At 36.8% G+C, this 20753-nt stretch overlaps 1 protein-coding gene across 1 annotated transcript in view; it reads left to right on the forward strand.

Annotated features, from left to right (window-relative positions):
• The window catches only part of ABCC9 (ATP binding cassette subfamily C member 9), a 152504-nt gene that overhangs the window by 41948 nt on the left and 89803 nt on the right, over window positions 1-20753 (forward strand). The window contains 5 exon segments of the mRNA XM_033222695.1: window positions 968-1102; window positions 2875-3037; window positions 8003-8043; window positions 9142-9284; window positions 15702-15810. Of these exon segments, the coding sequence (XP_033078586.1) occupies window positions 968-1102; window positions 2875-3037; window positions 8003-8043; window positions 9142-9284; window positions 15702-15810 (591 nt within the window).

Raw genomic sequence — 20753 nt, forward strand, 5'->3', positions numbered from 1 at the left:
CAAGCCTGTAATCCCAGCACTTTGGGAGGCCGAGACGGGCGGATCACAAGGTCAGGAGATCGAGACCATCCTGGCGAACACAGTGAAACCCCGTCTCTACTAAAAATACAAAAAACTAGCCAGGCGAGGCGGCGGGCGCCTGTAGTCCCAGCTACTTGGGAGGCTGAGGCAGGAGAATGGCGGGAACCCGGGAGGCGGAGCTTGCAGTGAGCTGAGATCCGGCCACTGCACTCCAGCCTGGGCGACAGAGCAAGACTCCGCCTCAAAAAAAAAAAAAAAAAAAAAAAAAAAGAAGACAATAGCAAACCAGAGAAGATAGGTCTGAATGGTTTTGCCCTTGGTTTGGGGAAAGAGAAGTATAATAAGACAGGGCACCAACTTTAGCTTTTTACCAGTTTTAGTTACCCCCAGTCTTCTTGTCAGTAAGTGACGTCTGGAGTCATAAGGAGGTGAGGAGCTCAGCTCATTCTCTTTGAGCCCCCGGACAACCATCCTCTACTCACATGATGCTGCCCGCTGTTTTTCATCCTCTCAGCCTTGAAAAGCTAGTACAATTCCAAGAGAATATAGAATGTCAAATTTATGGTGGGTGACAGCATTTTCAAGAAAAAATTTATGCCCTTTTAAAAATTTGAAGACTACTTTAGAAGCTCAAAAACGTCATGGGACCACTTTGCAACTTCATGCAATAAATTGGTTTGACATCAGTTGTACAGATTATCGTACTAAAAATACATTCCTAGCACTTAGCCTTCCCCAAATAAATCAGAGTAAAACCCAACTGTCACAGTTCGGTTGACTTGATGGTTAATTCTGTCCCTCTGGAGAACCTTAATACCGTTGACTTCCAAATAAACTTAATATAATAATTAAGAAATACTACAATTACACTAAAAATTATTTCCTTTCATACAATGGCTCCCACACCCCCATTCATTTTCCCTTTTCCATGTGTTTTTCTCTCTAGATCATAATGGGCGTGATTCTGCTCTATAATTTACTTGGATCAAGTGCATTGGTTGGTGCAGCTGTCATTGTGCTCCTTGCGCCAATTCAGTACTTTATTGCTACAAAGTTGGCAGAGGCTCAGAAAAGTACACTTGTAAGTAACAGCTTTTGGAAATTTAAATACAAAAATCGAGAAATGCTGTTTTAATTTTATAATGTAGGAAATTAATACATGCCACTCAAGAAAATTTGGAAACAATTATATTTCACTTCAGTTTCCATGTTGCAAAAACAATTCTTAAAAGTGGATTGGAAATTCAAAACTTAATGATCGTAGACTCGAAATACTAGAATTACAGTTCCTGATGTTTTAAAGTACCATGAGGTGATAAGGCTTTCAGTCTTCTTAGATCACTTGTCTAAAGAATCCTCTTAAGCATACTTTGAGGCTACTGAATGTCAGTTCTTGACGTGTAAGAAATGGATCAGGGCACAAGGGAAGGGTCAAGTTTGCTGCTTCTGAAATTATTCTTCCCTAGGGTAGACTCAAACCATGTGAAGATCTGTGGGGTCACACTGACATGTTTCAGTGGCAGCTGCTCTTGCTGAATATGTTTCTGGTCAACTTGGCAAGCAAGAAAAAGCCCAGTTACTGACCGTTTCTGGCTTCAATTTGCCATGAAATCATTTTATTTGAGCATGAATTTGCTGTTTATAGGGAAATATTTGCAAATAATAAAATTGTTGACAGCATGTTTACAAATAAAGTTTGATTAAATATGAGCCAGGCTGTCTGTAAATCAGGCATAAAATGTAGAGACGCTGCCACTGACAGGATTGTTTCTCAAGTTCGTGTTTCTACTGTGACAAGCAAGTTGCATGTCACGCAAGCGATTTTTATCACTTGTTTTTCTGCTGCTTTAGGTAGGTTACTCATTATTTCCGTCTGAGCCATCTATCCTTTTTATTCCAGCACACAAATACAGAAAGGTGTGGAAGAGCAGCTTAAGAGAGACATGATGAGTCCTAAACGTCTGTCTTTCATTTAGCTATTCATACCATAATCATTTACTCATTGAACAATCATTTGATAGGCATTTAAGACCCTGTAAAGACAAAATGTTGAACAAAAACCAGGCTGTTTGCTACTTTTGCTTTCTCTTATCTGTCTTTTGACCACTCTACTGCCCCCTTTGATAGCTAATTAGTCACATTGTACTTTGTTAGTAATTCTAGTATAACGTGGTGATAAAGGAAGCTGAAAACAGCTGGCTAAATTGAAGCTTTTGTATCTGCCACAAATCTCTCTACAATTATTGCAAGTTATAAGTGAATCTAAATTAGGCTTTAACCAAGAGCTTACAAAGAAGTATGTGGAAATCTCTTGATAGCTAAGATAATAGGCTTAGTTTCAATAACTGAATTCTGAAGATGAAATATGAATGCACATAACACTGTACCCTCATATTTTCAAATAAGAAGCCCACTAACTTTTCTTAAATTTATTATTTTTCTTCCCGTAAGTATGAGTGATAGAGTTGACTGGAGAAGACAATAAGTTAGATGTTAGGAGTCATTATAAGTCTCCTTATTAATCATTTAAATTTATGTCTATATTATCTGCAGACATGATTCAAGGAAATCATGTGAAACTTTAGAAAATTGTTTTTAGCTTTTATGTAAACCACAGCAACAGAGACATACATGTTTTTAGGTGGAAAGAAATGTTGAGGCCATCTCACTAAACTCTTTATTTCATGAAGCGCAAAGGGCTTAACTGCTTCTCCTGGGAATTTCACAACCTAATTAGTGAGTGACATGACCAGTCAGAAATCAAGATCTCCTCAATCCCCGTCCATTACGTGGTCCTGCCTTTCTGATTCACTTGGATGCAACTAGTATTATTTTTCTTTCTTTGTTTTATAGGATTATTCCACTGAGAGACTGAAGAAAACAAATGAAATACTGAAAGGCATCAAACTTCTGAAATTGTATGCCTGGGAACACATTTTCTGCAAAAGCGTGGAGGAAACAAGAATGAAAGAACTGTCTAGTCTCAAAACCTTTGCACTTTATACATCACTCTCCAGTAAGTTGCTGTTGCTGTAAGAACAGACGACTTTAAGGGCAACTAGAATAACCAACAGTCTGTTCAGTTTAGATTGTGATCAGTGAAACATTCTAGTTCTTCAAGGACACCTATTTATTTTCTAAACATGTGCTGTCCAATAGCCGCCAGCCACATGAGGCTATCTGTTTACATTTAAATTAAAGACCAAAGTAAGCACAGGTTTAGAGTCAAGTAGACCTGAATTTCATTCCTCACAACTAGTGTGCCCTTGACTATGTTACTCTACAAACTGAAATCCTTGGTTTTCTTCATCAGTAAAATGAAGATGGTGATGATAATAGTAACTGTGATTAAAACCCTTGTATCAGTTCAGTTAGGATAAATAGTTGGCTTTCGATCGCGCACTGCACTCCAGCCTGGGCGACAGAGCAAGACTCTGTCTCAAAAAAAAAAAAAAATAAATAAATAAAAAAAAAAAAAAAAAAATAGTTGGCTTTCAGTAAAAATGTGTTTACTGAAATTGATTTGACCACATTATGATTGATCTTCTTGTCCCCAGAGATTCTTTAACTCTTTTTACTTTTGTCTCAGAATACTCACAGGTAGCGCTTGTGGCTGCAGCTTTTACGCCGAGAAAACTTTGCCACAAAACATCTTGCTTTTATTATTATTTTGCATCACTCTAGGATATCGACTCTGGAAACAAAAGGCATCATTCTATTTGTAGCATTCTGTTTTTAGTAGTGGTGTTCCCGTTTACAAAATATAGTAACTCTCTCAATCGCTAAAAATGTCAAATCCTAGAAAACATAGCATTCTTATGCGTGATGTTAACATCTTTCTCGAACAGCGTTGGCCGAAGATTCATTCGATGAATCCGATTTTTTCCTAAATAGATGATTCAGATGATTGTGACAATTCTCTTGTTAGTTGTGTTTAGAAATAACTCCAAGAACAGTTTTTGCATTTTGTTTTCACATTAAAAATCAATCAGATTTGCTTCAGCCTCAAAGAGTGTGTTTATGTAAAACGAAATGAGTACTGGCAGTGAGTTACACTTTTTATTTTCTAAATGGGAAAAGGGTTAAAAATATTTGCAGCTTTCTAGCTTGTCTCCTTGGGAGCTTATGATTTGATATTTTCTTGAAGATTGTCAAGAAAATACAGCCATTTTTGAAAACTGAGGAGAAAAAACTATATCATTTTCAGGTGAAGGAAGCCCAACTTCATTCACATAAAACCCTTTGTTCCAATATATTTTCAAGAATTTCAAAATACAGAGTTCTTTCATCTTCAACTCTAAATTGTAAAAGCAACTGTTTCAAAAATATTGCTTTTTTTTCCTCAAAGTATGACTCTGAGTATTCTCATGAATAACAGGGTTTATGTTAGTATAATTTACACAAACTTAGCAAAACTACTCCCACTGATATTTGGTTTGATTTATGTGTCAGTTTTGCTAGTCTCTGTTGCTCCCAAGACCTTTAGCAAATTAAAATTTGGGAAGTTTATATATTGTTTCCTCTTGAATTACAAACTCCTTTAGAGTTTAAAGATTATAAACATTTCTTTTGTGAAATAGATTTAGAGAAAATATTTGGCTTATATAATTGTTTTATTCTAATCCGAACGCTTGGTGTATTAGACGTAAAGTTGGAAGGAGTTTTATCTTCCAGCAATGCACCACTAACACGGCGTCAAAATGCTAGAAGACAGGCTGATCAAGATTTACTTGCTTATATTGTACTACTCTAAGTTGGTGACCCCTTCGATATACATCTTTCTCTTCAGAGGACTGAAATTCTCTTAAGAAGGATGGATGCAGCCAGAAATAATGACAGCAACAACAGCAAAGATATATTGAGAGTATACCTAGCCAACTATTGCCATAAGTGGTTTTTCATATACCATCTGATTTAATTATTACAACAGCCCAGGGGTTTTGATTCTATTATTTATTTATTTTTATATATTTTTGGAGACAGAGCCTCACTCTATCACCCAGGCCAGAGTGCAGCAGTGCAAACTTAGCTCACTGCAGCCTTTAATTGCTGGGCTCAAATGCCTCAGCCTCGCAAAGTGCTGGGACTACAGGCATGAGTCACCATGCCTGGCCTAGATTTTATTATTAACTGCACTTTAGAAATTAAAAGATTGATGTATACAGAACTTAGGTAGCTTGAACTTCTTTCAAATCATCCAGCTGCTAAAGGGCTGAGGTGAGATGAGAATCCAGCTTGTGTGTCTCTAGAGATGAGAGTTGGGTTGGTATTTGAGTCAAATCCAAGAGGAGAGAAGGTAGAGGAGGCCATCCTAGGGGAGAACAATAAGAAGTAATGAGGGGTAAAGTACATTATCTTGTGTTCTTGATAGGCAGCTGGGATTCTTGAGTCAATGGAGCAAAATTCCAGTTTGACCACTTCAAGTTTTATTATTTTGTTCAGTACAGTCTTTTTGGTGGTGAGTTGAACAGAGCTGGCTATAAATCTTAGCTCTGACACTTTGTAGTAGTATGGCCTTGAGAAAATTACTTATATCCTCCTTGCCTCAGTTTCTTAATCTGTAACATGAGCTAGTAATAATATCTACCATGTAGGATTGTAAAGATTAAAGAAAATAATGAATACTACAAACATTTATTGAGCACACACTCCATCTCAGGCACTATGTCAAGTGCTTCATATGCATCTACTACAAAGCAGGTTAAAAGAAAAGAATACACTTAGAAAATAGAGTGACATTACAGCAAAAGAAACTATCATCAGAGTGAACAAACTACACAATGGGAAGACATTTTTGCAATCTATCCATCTGACAAACGTCTAATATCCAGAATCTACAAGAAACTTAAACAAATTTATGAGAAAAAAACCCTATTAAAAAATGGGCAAAGGACATGAAGAGACACTTCTCAAAGGAAGACATTTATGTGGCCAAACAAACATGAAAAAAAGCTCAACATCACTCATCATTAGAGAAATGCAAATCAAAACCACAACGAGATACCATCTCACGCCAGTCAGAATAGCAATTATTAAAAAGTCAAGAAACAACAGAGGCCGGTGAGGCTTTGGAGAAATAGGAACGCTTTTACAGTGTTCACGGTAATGTAAATTAGTTCAACCATTGTGGAAGACCAGTGTGGTGATTACTCAAAGACCTAGAACCAGAAATATCATTTGACCCAACAATCTCATTATTGAGTATATACCCAAAGGAATGTAAATCATTCTATTTTAAAGATACATGCTGCATACGTTTATTACAGCACTATTCACAATAGCAAAGACATGGAATCAACCCAAATGTCCATCAGTGATAGCCTGGATAAAGAAAATGTGGTACATGTACACCAGGGAATACTATGCAACCATAAAAAGGAATGGGATCATGTCCTTTTCAGGGATATGGATGGAGCTCGAAGCCATTATCCTAACCCAGGAACAGAAAACCAAACACCACATGTTCTCACTTATAAGTGGGAGTTGAATAATGAGAACACAGGGACACAGGGAGGAGAACAACACACACTGGGGCCTAGGAGCAGGGCAGTGAGGAGTAAAGTAGCTAATGCATGCTGGGCTTAATATGTATAGTAAACCACCACTGCACATGTTTATCTATGTAACAAGCCTACATATCCTGCACATGTATCCCAGAACTTAAAATAAAATAAAACAAGGTGACAATAGTCAGAGAAAGAAGATTGAGACAGAAATGTGGCTCCTCATCTGTGTTATTACAAAACTCAGATCAGTGTTTGGATTCGTGGTACTGTTGAGTCTATGTTTGACAACTAAGTCATATCTGGACTGGCAAAAGCACAGTCTGATTCTGTTCTATGTACAGTGGTAAGGATAATTCCTGAGAGCAGAAGATTTTTAAAACCCGAGTCCTCTACTGTTAAGATAATTAGATTCTAGGCCGGGCGCGGTGGCTCAAGCCTGTAATCCCAGCACTTTGGGAGGCCGAGACGGGCGGATCACAAGGTCAGGAGATCGATCGAGACCTTCCTGGCTAACACGGTGAAACCCCGTCTCTACTAAAAAAATACAAAAACTAGCCGGGCGAGGTGGCGGGCGCCTGTAGTCCCAGCTACTCCGGAGGCTGAGGCAGGAGAATGGCGTAAACCCGGGAGGCGGAGCTTGCAGTGAGCTGAGATCCGGCCACTGCACTCCAGTCCGGGCGACAGAGCGAGACTCCGCCTCAAAAAAAAAAAAAAAAAAGATAATTAGATTCTAGCTTCTCACTCTGCTGTTGCCTGGCTCTGTTATTAGCAATTCAGTTCATCTTTGGTTTCTCAGTTCCTAAAATTCTATAGTTTATGACTGTTTGACTATAAATCATCAACTTGGATTTTTATTTTTACTGTTACTTCCAAACACTAGTATTTCAGGCTAAAATGTGAGTTTTTCTTATTTCAACTAGGCATATCATGTTGATCCAATGATAGTTAAATATATTCCAGGAGAGATATTTAAACACGCAGAGAGTCCAGGATATGGAGTTATTTTATTAACTGAAAGGGTCATAAATGAATATTAATATCACTGCTGGAAAGAGAACTTGAAGTGATATCAAATTCTTGTTTTTAATCTGTGTAATAACCTGATTTCACATATTTAAATTAGTTTAGTGGACTAAACAAAAGATAGACTGTAACCCCTCTCTAGAATACACATTTGTTAAGTTCTAATAATTTTTATCATTAAAGGATGATTTTATATGAATTCTAACATTTCGTAAGAAAAAAATCCAATAAAGAAAAAAAGATACTGGTTAAGACTAATGTATGGGAGCTCATAAAACTGCAGACAAGTAGATATTAACTGTGAAGTGTTTGTGGACTTCAGACACAATGACATTTAATACTCTTTGTTCTTCCTGTCTTCAAAGAAAGTTAAAGCAATAATAGATGATTAAAGTTACTGAAAATGTTTTCACAGTTCAATGAAAACTAATGCATTTTATTTCTTTCCACAGTCTTCATGAATGCAGCAATTCCCATAGCAGCTGTTCTTGCTGTAAGACACTTTTTCTTGCTTTTAGAAATGAAACCAAGTCGGTGTTTATAAATGATTTATGAGCAAGAATGTGTGGGTAGTAATGTATATTACCTCACCTCTGTGACTTCCTTCTATTGCCGTCTCCGTTGCAAGAGTTCTTATCCAGACTTTCTCAATAAAGACACTATGGACATTTTGATCCAAATAAATTTTGTTCTAGGGGCTGCCCTCTGTGTTAGGACGTTTAGCAGCATCCCTGGCTTCTAGCTACCAGGTGCCAGTAGCAACCTCAGTTACAACAATCAAAACATTGCCAAATGTACACTGGTACATTTGCAAACATTGCAAAATGAACAGTGGTTGGGAATTAACTGTTCTAATCTCAATGATCTAGTTCCCAGACATTCTTACAACAGGATGGAGCCAGATCATCAACCAGAAAATCCTTTAATTGCATTATATTTCATACTAAAGTGACAAACTCGGCAACTGGTATTATTTGTAGAAATGTAATTAGCTGGGCATGATGGCGCATGCCTGTAGTCCCAGTTCATTGAGAGGCTGAGGTGGGAGGATCACCTGAGCCTGGGGAGGTCAAGGCTGCAGTGAGCCATGATCACGCTACTGCACTCCAGCCTGGGCAATGAAGTGATACCCTGTCTCAATAAAAAATGTAAATAAGTATTCTTTGGGTATTAATGCTGACAGTTTTAGTAAAGATCCACAGTGAGGACCCCAAAACAAGAGAATATTATTTTTTCTCCTGGAATATTTAGTATTGCTTGGAAAGGGCTTGACTGGTTGTCAAAAAGTCTGGGTTCTCTACCCCTTTATTCCTCCTACTTAGTAACTGACAGAGTCAATTATGTAATCTGTAAGTAGAATTTTTTTCTAACTTTCTCATAAGTTTGCCACCATAATTGCAGGTAAACCTTTCAGGACTCACCAAAAGCAAGTATTGTTTTAATTAGGGAGTTTTGGATGAAGTCATTGTTATCATAGTTACAATGGACATACTGGCGTAGCAGAATGTGTTAGGTTTTTCAGATAAGACTGAATGTACGCATGTGTCAAACTTTTTCCAGCTTTCTCTAAAGAACTCCTTTCTTTGCACAGACGTTTGTGACCCATGCGTATGCCAGTGGAAACAATCTGAAACCTGCAGAGGCCTTTGCTTCACTCTCTCTCTTCCACATCCTGGTCACACCGCTGTTCCTGCTTTCCACAGTGGTCAGATTTGCAGTCAAAGCCATCATAAGGTATGCACTGAAGTGTTTGACATTTTTTGCTTGTTGATAATAGACATGATGTGTGCTATGTGTGCTAATGGGAGTATTTGAAAAAATATAGAAAAGAACATTAAAATCACCAGCAGGAGATAACCATTGTTAAAAATTATGGTATGCTACTTTTCAGTCTTTTATTTATTTCATGTAAAAATAATTATTTCAAAACAAAAATTTTAAATGTATCTAGCGTTTGTCTCCTGATTAAACTTTTTAAAAATTATTCTCCCCTCATTTAAGTTTTATAATATGCCATGTTGACTGACTATGTAATATTCTATGTTGGAAATATTCTAATTTATTTAATGATTACCTTTTTATTGAACATTTAGAATGGTTCTGTTTTCTCCCTAACAATAACATGGAAGTTCACACATCGCTGTTTGTCTTTAAACTTTTCTCTGATGATTTTCTCAGGTTGGATTTCTAGAAGTGAGGATACTAGTTTTAATAATAGGCACATTTTTGAGGTCCTTGATGAATATGTTGCTTTCCACTGAAGCGGTAGTAGGTCAAAGAGGGCACACATTTTTAAGATTTTTAGAAATGAATACAGCCATAATGTTTTCCACTAAAACTGTGCCAGTTTATATTGGCAACAATAGTGACAGAGAATGTTCTCATCATCACATTTACTATTTTAATTTTAGTTTAATCTGGAAAAAAATCCAGGCTTAAAGTCTCTGAAAATGGTAAGAATTGTAAAACCATTTTGTATTTTGCTCATTTAAAATATGCTTCTATAGTGTTTCCAACCAGTGCAGATTTTTGTCTCTTTATAATTTCTCATAATGCACAACTAGAAAAATAGATGCGATATGATAAGACAATTTTTCCACCATTTTTACTTATATAAATGTTACCAAACTAGATGATACACTGCCTATACCATAGTCTATATGTCTTATGCCCCCATAAATAAGGCTGTCTTCAAAAGGAATTTTTCATTTTAGATATATGCTCTTTATAAACCTATAAAACCTCAGAATGCTTTGTAAACAGTCATGATCATATTTATATCTGGCTTTTGAAAGAAGTATCAAGATGTTGCAATATTGAAGACAAATTAGAAAATTGAGCCTTTAAATATATGAAGTAACATGTTGCAATTGACAGAAACATAGAACATCATTTGTGAGACTTTTAAAATGAGATAATTTTGCTAGAGTCTATATATTACTGAGAAAACTAGACTTTGTTATTCAAAATACCAGAATCTTCAGCTTTAAGCCAATAGTTTGCACTGGCTTAACAATGGCTTAATGCCAAGTAAAATTAAAATGCGTATAAATCATCTTATAAGCCAAATTCTTACAGAATATGATAGTGTAATATAGTTTCAGTGTCAACCTCTGAGACATATCATTAACAACCAGTTCTAGAGCTGTTAGTGTCTAAAGCTCAAGCCTTCTAGCCACATCTGCCCTCATTTTCTTCTTGTTCTGCCTTCTGAAACACTTGTCCATATCCCTGACTACTTTGTGTAGCCTCACTTCCAAATTAGGCAGTGCTCTGGAAGAGAAGCTACTTCACACAATAAAATTGATAAATGGCCAGAGTCTGCTATTTTGGTCCTTATTTTCATTTTCTCCACTCAACAACTGTCCCTTTCATGGTTGCACTTTTATTTGGAATTTGACTTTATACTACAAGTGGAGGTAGAAAGCAGTTGATAACTTGCAATAGATAACATCTCTGAAATCAGGAGGTTACCAAACATTAAAAGGACTTTGAGTTGATTAAAAAACAAAACAATCTAGGGGTGTCCCTCCAATCCGTGGTATGTCATTCTGTAGTAGTAAATCCTAGTGCAGTGGAGAATGGGTATCCCTGTATATTTCTGCATAGCACTCTCCCTTTTGCACATCTCATGGAAAAGATATTTGCCAGTTTGATAAAGACCAGTCTTTTTTCAGGGCTCAGTTCCAGATTTCCCAAGCCATAGGCCAAACAAAATCTGCTTATAAAAGCCTGATTCTCTCAAATGAGTTTCAGTGGTTGAATTGCAGGTCCTACAGAGATGGCTGGTCCACAGAGAACATTAATCCTTTTTCCCACTGTGTGCTAGTTCTGGAACCCAAATAAGTGCTCTCCCAGTGTTGACTGGACTTAGAGCATTTTCTTCTGTGCCTGGGAACCCGTGACCAACCTTTAGTGCCAGTTGGCCCACAGTGAGTTGAGCAGCCTGTTTATAATCGGAGACTTTGGTCAGCTGATTTTGAAATCTCCTCTTCAGGAACTGTGGAAATTCTAAGTCCCTCACCGCTCTCTTAAATACATTTAGAAACTTGGTGGGTTAGAATGGGATAAAGCACACTCTCAAACTTGTGTTATATATGCATGTAAGAGACTTGTAAACTTCTCTACTGGAGGAAAATTTCATACCATGTTCAATTCTCGGTTCCAAAATAATTCTATGCTTTCTTTGAAAAAGGTTTGGGTTATTAGCCAAAGTTGTCTTCATGGCATTCGATGACTGAGACCTGTATACATCTCATAAAATGGAAGAATGAGGCAGGTGTGATTCAGATTGTCTCCTCACACCTCCCAGCACCCCACACCATTTGATTTTTCTGGACATTTTATGATGAAGTGTTCTTGTTTACTTTCAAAAAACAGAATAATGAAAAGTAACTATTATCTAAAATAATAAAATGCTCAAAGAAGAGAGAGTTCTTTTTTAGGAGACTTGCCTCACTTCTCCACTTTGCTTTATTTGTAAAGAAATAATATATGTGTTTTGCTCTTTTGAAAACAATATGTTATGTCCTTTATAAATAATTTGAGCAATTTGAGCTTAGGTTTCTATACATTGTGTTTGATGCACAATTCAATACCTATGTCTGAAGAGGCTATTTACCAAGAGAAAAACAAATCCGTCACTTTGTTGGGAAATAACTTTATGTCTTTGCTCTCATGTACCTCCCAAAGGAATGTATGCATGACTTGTCCACTGCATTACCTTCAGTCAAGTACATTGTTATTGATATTTATCATAAAGCATATACGTTGGCCTGGTCTTTGTATTTCAGTTTACAAAATTTTATAATTCCTACCAAAAAAAAAAAAAAAACCCACGTGACTGCTGGCAACAAAGTCCGTTTTCCCAATTAATATAGCACTTGTCCAGGGTACTTAAGCTGTGTCTACCCACCCAAAGTGTAAGACCTTAAATATTTTTGTGAATGGTCTAAACAAATGAGAAAATAGTAAAATACTGATTTAGAAAGGTGGTAGAGGCAGGGTAGCAAATTGATTGGTATAAAATATACCTGCTTTCAAATCCTAGCACTGCCAGGAAATACTCATTGTGTGACCTCAAACATGATTTAGTGTCTCTGTAGCTCAGCTTCCTCACTTGTCAAATGGCACGATAATGTTACCTGCTTATGATGGTTGAGAAAATTAAACGAAATAATACATAAAAAGTACCCACCATGTTGCCTAAATATCTTAGGTATGTTACAAATCTCCATTTTACCATCTTACCACCATTTTACTCATCTCCACCCCCTGCCTCAGAGCATCTTCTGTGGATGTGCATTCATTTATTGACACAGGTACATTGCTAGGCATTAAGAATTCCAAAGATAAAGACAGACTGAAATCTGCAGGGAGTCCACAGCCTAGTCAGAGAGATGAGGAAGGGAAACTAATTACCATATGATGGGTTATGGTGTTATAAAGCTATACACAGAATGCTATGGCCTATAATGGGCATCCTTGAAGCTTTTTGAGAGAGAAGGGAAACTGTGGTCAGTAAACATTTGAAGGAGGTGGTGGCTCTTTCGTAGAATCCTTAAAAATAGGTAAGACTTGGAAAGCTGGAGAAAAAAATGTAAAACGTGTTTTAACAGAGGGAGCAGTATATTCAAGGGGAAGAGGTGGGTAAGTAGGTGGGAAACCTTGGTATCTTCAGGAGATTGAAAGTAGTTCAGTGTCATTGGAGGAAGGGTTCTGATGTGGGAATTATCAGGGCATGAAGCTGGAGAGTAAACTCCTGAGCAGCTTTTAGATGATGCTAAAGATGCTGAAAGGCAACTGGATGCCATTTGTGACTTTAAGAAGCAGGTTGTTACATGCACAGATTTGCATTTTAAAAATATAAACCTGGAAGCATGGTGGAAATTACTTCACACTTGGTCAGGATTTGTGCATTTTCCATAATTGTTTTACCTCTGTGATTTCTGAAAGGACCTCATACGAATAGAAAATGCTTTTTGTATTACCCATTTATTATTTCATTAGGCATTTCTTGAGGAATTACCATGCTATATTTTAGGTATTGGGATAGATTCTAAAGATGAAAATCTTTGCTGTTAAAGAGTTCACAGTCTAGAGAGAGAGATAGACATGGAACAAACGACAACAATGACAAAACGGTAGCGCCGGAAATCCTCAGCCAGAGAGTCTAGAATGACTGGGGACATGGGAAAGGAAGGGAAGTAAGTAATACTAACAGATGGGTTAGTATTGGCATCCATTGGTGGTCTTTGTCATTGATGTTTCAAAGTGGGATGTTATGAAGAAAGAATGTCGTCCCCATTCCCAATCAAGGTCAGGGATTGTTGCTTCCAATGCTCAGGAAGAGTGGGGCTCATTTATTCCATAAAAGCTTTGAGGCTACATTGGAAAGATTAGTGATTCGTATCTATACTAGAAATGGGAATGGAGAATTGAACCAACCGACCTTACTTAATGTCTGAATCATTGGTTTATCTCTTCTTTGATTTATTCAACAAACATTCCTTGAACGATATGTGCCAGGCATTGTTAGATTTGGAGTCATAAAGGCAAACGAGCCTGGCTGCTCAACTTTCTTTTTTGTGCGAAGAAATAGTGTGAGACTGTTTAAAGGTGTTCCTTTGATTGACAGAGCTGCATTTCTTAAAATCAAGTCTTTTCAAAACATAAGAACAGAATGACAATTACAATCTATATAAGTGAGGATGAAATAACTGCCATTTAAGAGGAATAAAATAATGTTTCATAAGCCATTTATAACACTGTTTTTCAAGTCTATGTGGTCAGACTTTGCTGTCAAAGACTCAAAGAAAGTATACAAACTGAAGCTCTTCCTAAACATTTACCTCTTTTAGTTCCCTGGAAGTGCAATTTGACAGCTAATAGATTGGCTCAATGGATTTTCGTCTTCCTTCATGTTTCTAATGAATGCAAAGCCAAAACGCTTAAAGATCATAGGCAGCAGACTAAATTAAATTTACTTTTTTCTCATTTTGTTATTGTGTCACAAGAAACAAGTTCTGAAGACTTGTCTGGTGGAACTTGACTATAAGTTCAAATAAAATTTTTTAAAAAGAAACCATTTATTTCATACATACATTTTCTAGTTTCCTATCAAAGGCAATACCTCCCCTGTAGTTGCTGCTGCACGTACCAAGCAACTTTTTCCACCTGCTGCATCCTAGCTTGCCAAAAGGAACACTTCTTTTCCTTTGCAACTTCATTGAATTTCCTTTTGTATGTTATTTTATTTCTAGGATGATGTTTACAAACCACATTATTGTTTTCTTTGTTTTACTTATTTATTTTTGATCCTGATCCTATGACACTGGTTTGAGAAAGTTAGAATGGGTAGAGTGGATGAGCCAAGGAGTCTTGTGCCCAGCCTAAGGAGGTTACAGTAAAGAATGTTTGCAAACCAATCTTCTAGAGCAGGGCCTCTCTAGAGGTGCTTGTGAAGTGCCTCTGGGTGTTGGTCAAATGCATAACATGATTCTTATTTGGAGGCAGGGCTGAGATTTTCTGTTTTTAATAAGCTCCCAGTTGATGTTGATGCTGCTGGTTCTTGGCTGAAACTTTTGAGCAGCAAGACTCTAGAGGCCCCTCTCCTTGCCAGCTTCAGAAAATGTGAATAATACACAGTGCTGAAGCAAGATACACAGTGACCAAGGATTCCAGATCTGCATGTTACATGCTAAATGGTTTTAGGCAGGTTACTTAGCTTCTCTGTACATCACCTCCCCATCATTTGTAAAATTAGAATACTAACAGGAATTTCCTCATTGGTGTTATTTTTAACCACCCCGTTCCAAGTTCCTAAACAACGTCACTGTTTTTGACAAGGAATATAATTGCAAAAAAATGCACAGAAGGTTGTGTGTTGAAATTAGGGTGACAAGTGGTCCTGACTTTTCTGACATTTTTCTGGTTTTAGCACTGAAAGTCCCATGTCCTGGAAGCCCCCCTGTCCTTGGCAATTTAGGATATTTGGTCGATGTAGGTGAATTCCCAGTTGGTCTTGAAAAATGACTCTCGCAGGCATCGTACTCATCATAATAATGTGTGTTAAAATTGTTATTTAGGTAGCATTTTGTTAGTGGTGGTTTTATTGTTGACTCTTATTCTGTGTTTGTTGCTTTTTTGCAGTGTTCAAAAGCTGAATGAGTTTCTCTTGAGTGATGAGATTGGTGATGACAGCTGGCGAACTGGTGAAGGTTCACTTCCTTTTGAGTCCTGTAAGAAGCACACTGGAGTTGTAAGTGCTTTATTTTTGTTATGGAAGTTATGAATAGAGGACAGTCTCAGCAGAATGGACAGATTAATATGAGTGAGATTATAAGAGATTATAAGCTTCAGTTTTTAACCCATGTGAAGAAAAATTGCCACTTGCTTCTGTACAACCTCATGAGTCTAAAATCAATAGACAAATGTATAAGGCTTGTCTTTATAAATCCAGAAAAAAATTATCCTAAGAGATAATACATGTTTAATTCAAAAGGAAATTGAGAGTTTGGTTACTCCAAATTTATATTAAAATAACATAAAATAAGTTTACGACTCATGCACCATTTTCTTATAATACCGTTTAGCTATACTACACTTTATAGTTTAAAACATATTTTCTGATGCATTTTATATTTTTTCCACTTAATATATTACATTGTCTCTTTTTATTTTCCAGTTGAATTACATTACATTGTCTCTTTTTTTATTTTCCAGCTCTTCTTATTTTGCATGTCATGAGGCTTAAATAAAGTCGTAAGATTACTAAGTGGTAGAGCTAGAATTAAAACTTGAATCTTGTAAGTTGTAGTCCAGTTCATTTATCCATGATGCAAATATTTACTTAGTGTCTACATAAAATCTATAAACATAGTCAATATTATTTTGTCGTGCCTTACATGTAATATGAATAAGCTTTTTTAAATATATGCCTGTGTTTTTAGATTTTTTGGCTGACCTGTGCTTTGTGCCAAGACTTAGGGTTGTAGCAATGAACAAGACATGTGAGATCCTTCCTGTCACAGAATTCGCTTTCTTGAGGCAGGAATTGATAAGCAAATTAAAACAATAACATAGTTTCACTGTGTGAAGAAAATAAAAGAGGACATTAGAGAGTGAATTGGGTACTTGAAACAGGGTGGTCATTTCCAAGAAGGCCTGTCTGGAGATCCAGCCTTTGAGCCAAGACCTGAATAAAAACATAGGTACCTTTCCTGAAAAGTTATGGAAAAAGAGTATTCCACTCAGGAGAACTAGCAGATGCAAAGATCTTGAGGTAGGAATTAATTGGGTGTATTCAAGGAACAGAGGGGTACTGTGGTTGGAGCCTGGTAAAGAAGAGAAAGATGAGATGATGTGAGAACAATGATTGAGGGCCCCTGTAAGCCATGGAAAGCATTTAGATTTTATTGACATGCAATAGGAAATTACTGGAAGGTTTCAAGATAGGGAGTAATATAATTTCATTTATATTTTTAATATAATTTCATTTATCTGTTGTTGTTTTCTGTGTAGAGGAAAGTCAATGGAGGACAAAGAGTAAAACATATAGATCAGTAAAGAAGTCATTATAATAATATAGGCAGGAGAGGATGATGGTTAGAATTAGAGCTTTTGGTCCAGTTGCAGTGGATATTGTGAAAAAAGGAGATCAAAGTCAGTGTAAACTTTAGAGGTTGAGCTGATGAAGACTTGCCAGTAGATTGGATGGAGGAGATGAGGGAGAAAGAGGATTCAAGGAAGAATCCTAGGTTATTGGCTTGACTTCTGGGTAAATGATATAGCTGTTGAGGTAGAATCAAGAGGTACATTTTGCACATGCAAATTTTGATATACTTCTTAACCCAAGAAGAGACATAAGCTTTGGAGATATAAATTTAAGAGTCACTAGCCATTAGATAATACTTAAATCAATGACTGGATTATACAATTTTATTGAAGGAAGTGTCTAAAAAATTCTGAAGAAATTTTTAAAAATTAATATATTTCACAAAGTAGAAAAGCATCATTCCACAGTGAGTCATAAGTTAATATTAGTTATAATTGTTACTATTAGAAAAAATATGAATATATTTACCATTTATGTGAACCAACACAGATGTATATTCAATCTCCTGACTGGAACTGATTGGAATTTGGAAAGCTTTTGCCAGGAAATCAATCTATATTATATATTTTTTACATCATGTTTAAAACTGATAAAAATAGTTAAGGCAATCATGTAGCTATATTTAGACTTATTTCCTTCTGCTGTTCTGGAGCGTGTTTGTTTGTTTGTCTGTTTTTGTTTTTTTTTTTTTAACTTTCTGGTAAGTTGTTTTACTGAACAGGTATGATTTTGTCTGAGAAGGGACCACCACCATGCTTATATATGCTGGGGGAACAATGCCTCAAAGTGTTTGTTTGTTATTGTGTGGACATGGACACAAAGACAAAAATATTAAAGAGTGTCTAAACTTTTAGGCAATAGGGGGTCAAATATTTGGTTAGAACCAGTCTTGTCACTCTTTGGATGGTCCTGGACTACCAAGGAACTTAATCTTTCAGAGATATGGGGATGAGCAGAATGAGATGACCTCAAGAAATGGGATACAGAAGGTCAAGTTCACGGAGTTAGGGAAATCTGAAGAATTTTTTTGTATGGGATGTGGCATAGAAGAAAAATTGAACTGAGAAAAGATTTTGGAAAGAAAAAAAGAATCCCCTTCAAATGCATCCAACGTCTTCAGGGTTATTGAAACCAGACTGGACTTCTTGATGTCTTTCAGGGTTATTCATCACCGCTGAGGGGCCAAACCACAAATGACAAACTTTTTTAAATGGAGTGAAAAAAGTTGTGTGTTTGAAAATAACACTAATGGAAACTCCTTCTTGAGAGCGCTTAAGATACTATGTATTCTGTAAAAACTTAGAGTTAAGTGGTTTTGGCTGTAGAACCTCCATGGAGAATTAGTGACAGTCTAGGGCCAAAGTCTCTTCATATTACATCTGTGGAACTTCGACTCAAATCTCTGTCAACACATCTACTCTTCCCACCCTCTTCTTAGTTTTGTGAAGGGCATGAAGTCATTTCTTTTGGACCTGTGGGGACAATAATGTTACAGAATGAAAGACTCTAGAAGACAGTACATTTTATATGTAGGTGTAGACCTGTTTTGTATGGAAAATATACTTAGCCTAAAGGATAGTGGCTTTCTACAACCTCTCATGCAGTGTACTTCCAGGAGTATTTGTGAGGGCTGTGAGAAGGAAAAATAAAACTAAAATAAAGTTCATGAACATACTCTCCTCCTCTTTCTCTTTGTGTTAAGTCAAAATATATTAGTATTTTCTGTGTGACAGAACCACTGCTAGTATCTTACTTTCTAATCTTTTCAGTGGCTTTTTAATTTGTGTATTTATTGGCATGTAGCCTAGCAATGTACTATTTGATAGTTTGGGTGTTCTCTTGATACACCAGTTGATGGAAATTGGAAGAGCAATATCTTGTTTGGATTAAATTACTGATTATTTGAGGACATTCCTAATTCCCATTGTAGAACCCAGTGGATTTTTCAAAAAGCTAAACCTGCAGTTCCAGGCCAAAAAAAAACCCCCCCAAAACCAACAAAATTCACAATTCTAGAATCCTTTGCTTTTCTAGGTAACTTAACAGTTTAAAGTGTATTATTACTTAGCCTTCATAGTCTCTATAAGGTATTTGTGTAGGAAGACAATTATGGCTGAGTGCATTGGTTCATACCTATAGTCCCAGCGCTCTGGGAAACTGAGATGGGCGGATTGCTTGTATCCAGGTGTTTGAGACCAACCTGGGCAACATAGGGAGAACCTGTCTGCACAAATAGTAGATAAGTTAGCCAGGCATGGTGGCAAATGCACCTGTAGTCTCAGCTTCTCAGGAGGCTGAGGTGGGAGGATCACTTGAGCCTGGGAGGTCAAGGCTGCAGTGAGATGTGCTCATGCCACTGCACTCCAGCCTGGGTGACAGAGTGCGACTCAGTTTCAAAAAAAAAAAAAAAAAAAAGGTTAATTATTTATGTTGAAATACTGACTCAATATGTTTCTGGAAGAAATTTTGAGTTTTGAAATTTTTCCAGATTAGAGGTTTATGAGCTAAATATTCCACCTTCTCATTAGCCACTTATCTCTGTGTGAAACTGAACTAAAAAATTAGAGAATGACAGATTTCTAGGTATGACTTACATTCACCTTAAATATGTGAAGACTGTCACACCTCAGCTGGCATCCTCTTTATAATGGATATTTTAGTCCATTGACTAGGAATAGGGCTATAACATTGGAGATAGACTAGATCATTCTATAAGACTTATGGATCTCCTGATGAAACACTGTAATATCTTTGGGCAAAAATTCTAGATCTTTATGCTTTTGTCAATCCATAGCAGATGCTGGGTGCTGTGCAGCTCAATCTGATTTATGTGAGTGTATCAGATTAAAACTCCTCATGATTCAGAGAATAATCAATAATGTACTGGTGGAACGTTTACAAGCCTGATAGCTGTATTAGTCTATTCTTACACTGCTAATAAAGACATACCTGAGACTGGGTAATTTATAAAGGAAAGAGTTTTAATGGACTCACAGTTCCACATGACTGGGGAGGCCTCACAATCATGGTGGAAGGCAAAGAAGAAGCAAAGGTACATCTTATATGGTGGCAGACATGAGAGCGTGTGCAGGGGAACTCCCCTATTTAAAACCATCAGATCTCCTGAGACTTACTCACTATCACGAGAACAGCACAGGAAAAGGCCCCCCCATCCATGATTCAGTTACCTCCCACTGGGTCTCTCTCACGACAGCCAAACCATATGATAGTCTAACAAATGGATTCTAGTTTGACCTGAGTTAATCTGATCACCTTTTAACACCACACAGTTGTTTTTATTGCCTGGGCATAATCCATCCATATCACTGGAGAAATATTATCCAAAAAGATTATCCATACCACTGGAGAAAGATAATCCATCCATATCACTGGAGAAAGATTATGGGACTCTGTACTTTAACTTCCATCATTTGCAAGTATCCTATTTTCATATTTTCTTAAGAGGCATGTGAATGAGGTTTAACTATAACTTAAGAATTTTTCTTTTTATTTTTATGAAGGAGTCATTGAAATAATTAAAATAGACATCCACTTGTTTCTTTTTCTTGGAACTTAGCAATGTGAGT

The sequence above is a fragment of the Trachypithecus francoisi genome, unplaced genomic scaffold (genome assembly GCF_009764315.1).
Source record: "Trachypithecus francoisi isolate TF-2019V2 unplaced genomic scaffold, Tfra_2.0 Lachesis_group11, whole genome shotgun sequence".
Taxonomy (NCBI): Eukaryota; Metazoa; Chordata; class Mammalia; order Primates; family Cercopithecidae; genus Trachypithecus; species Trachypithecus francoisi.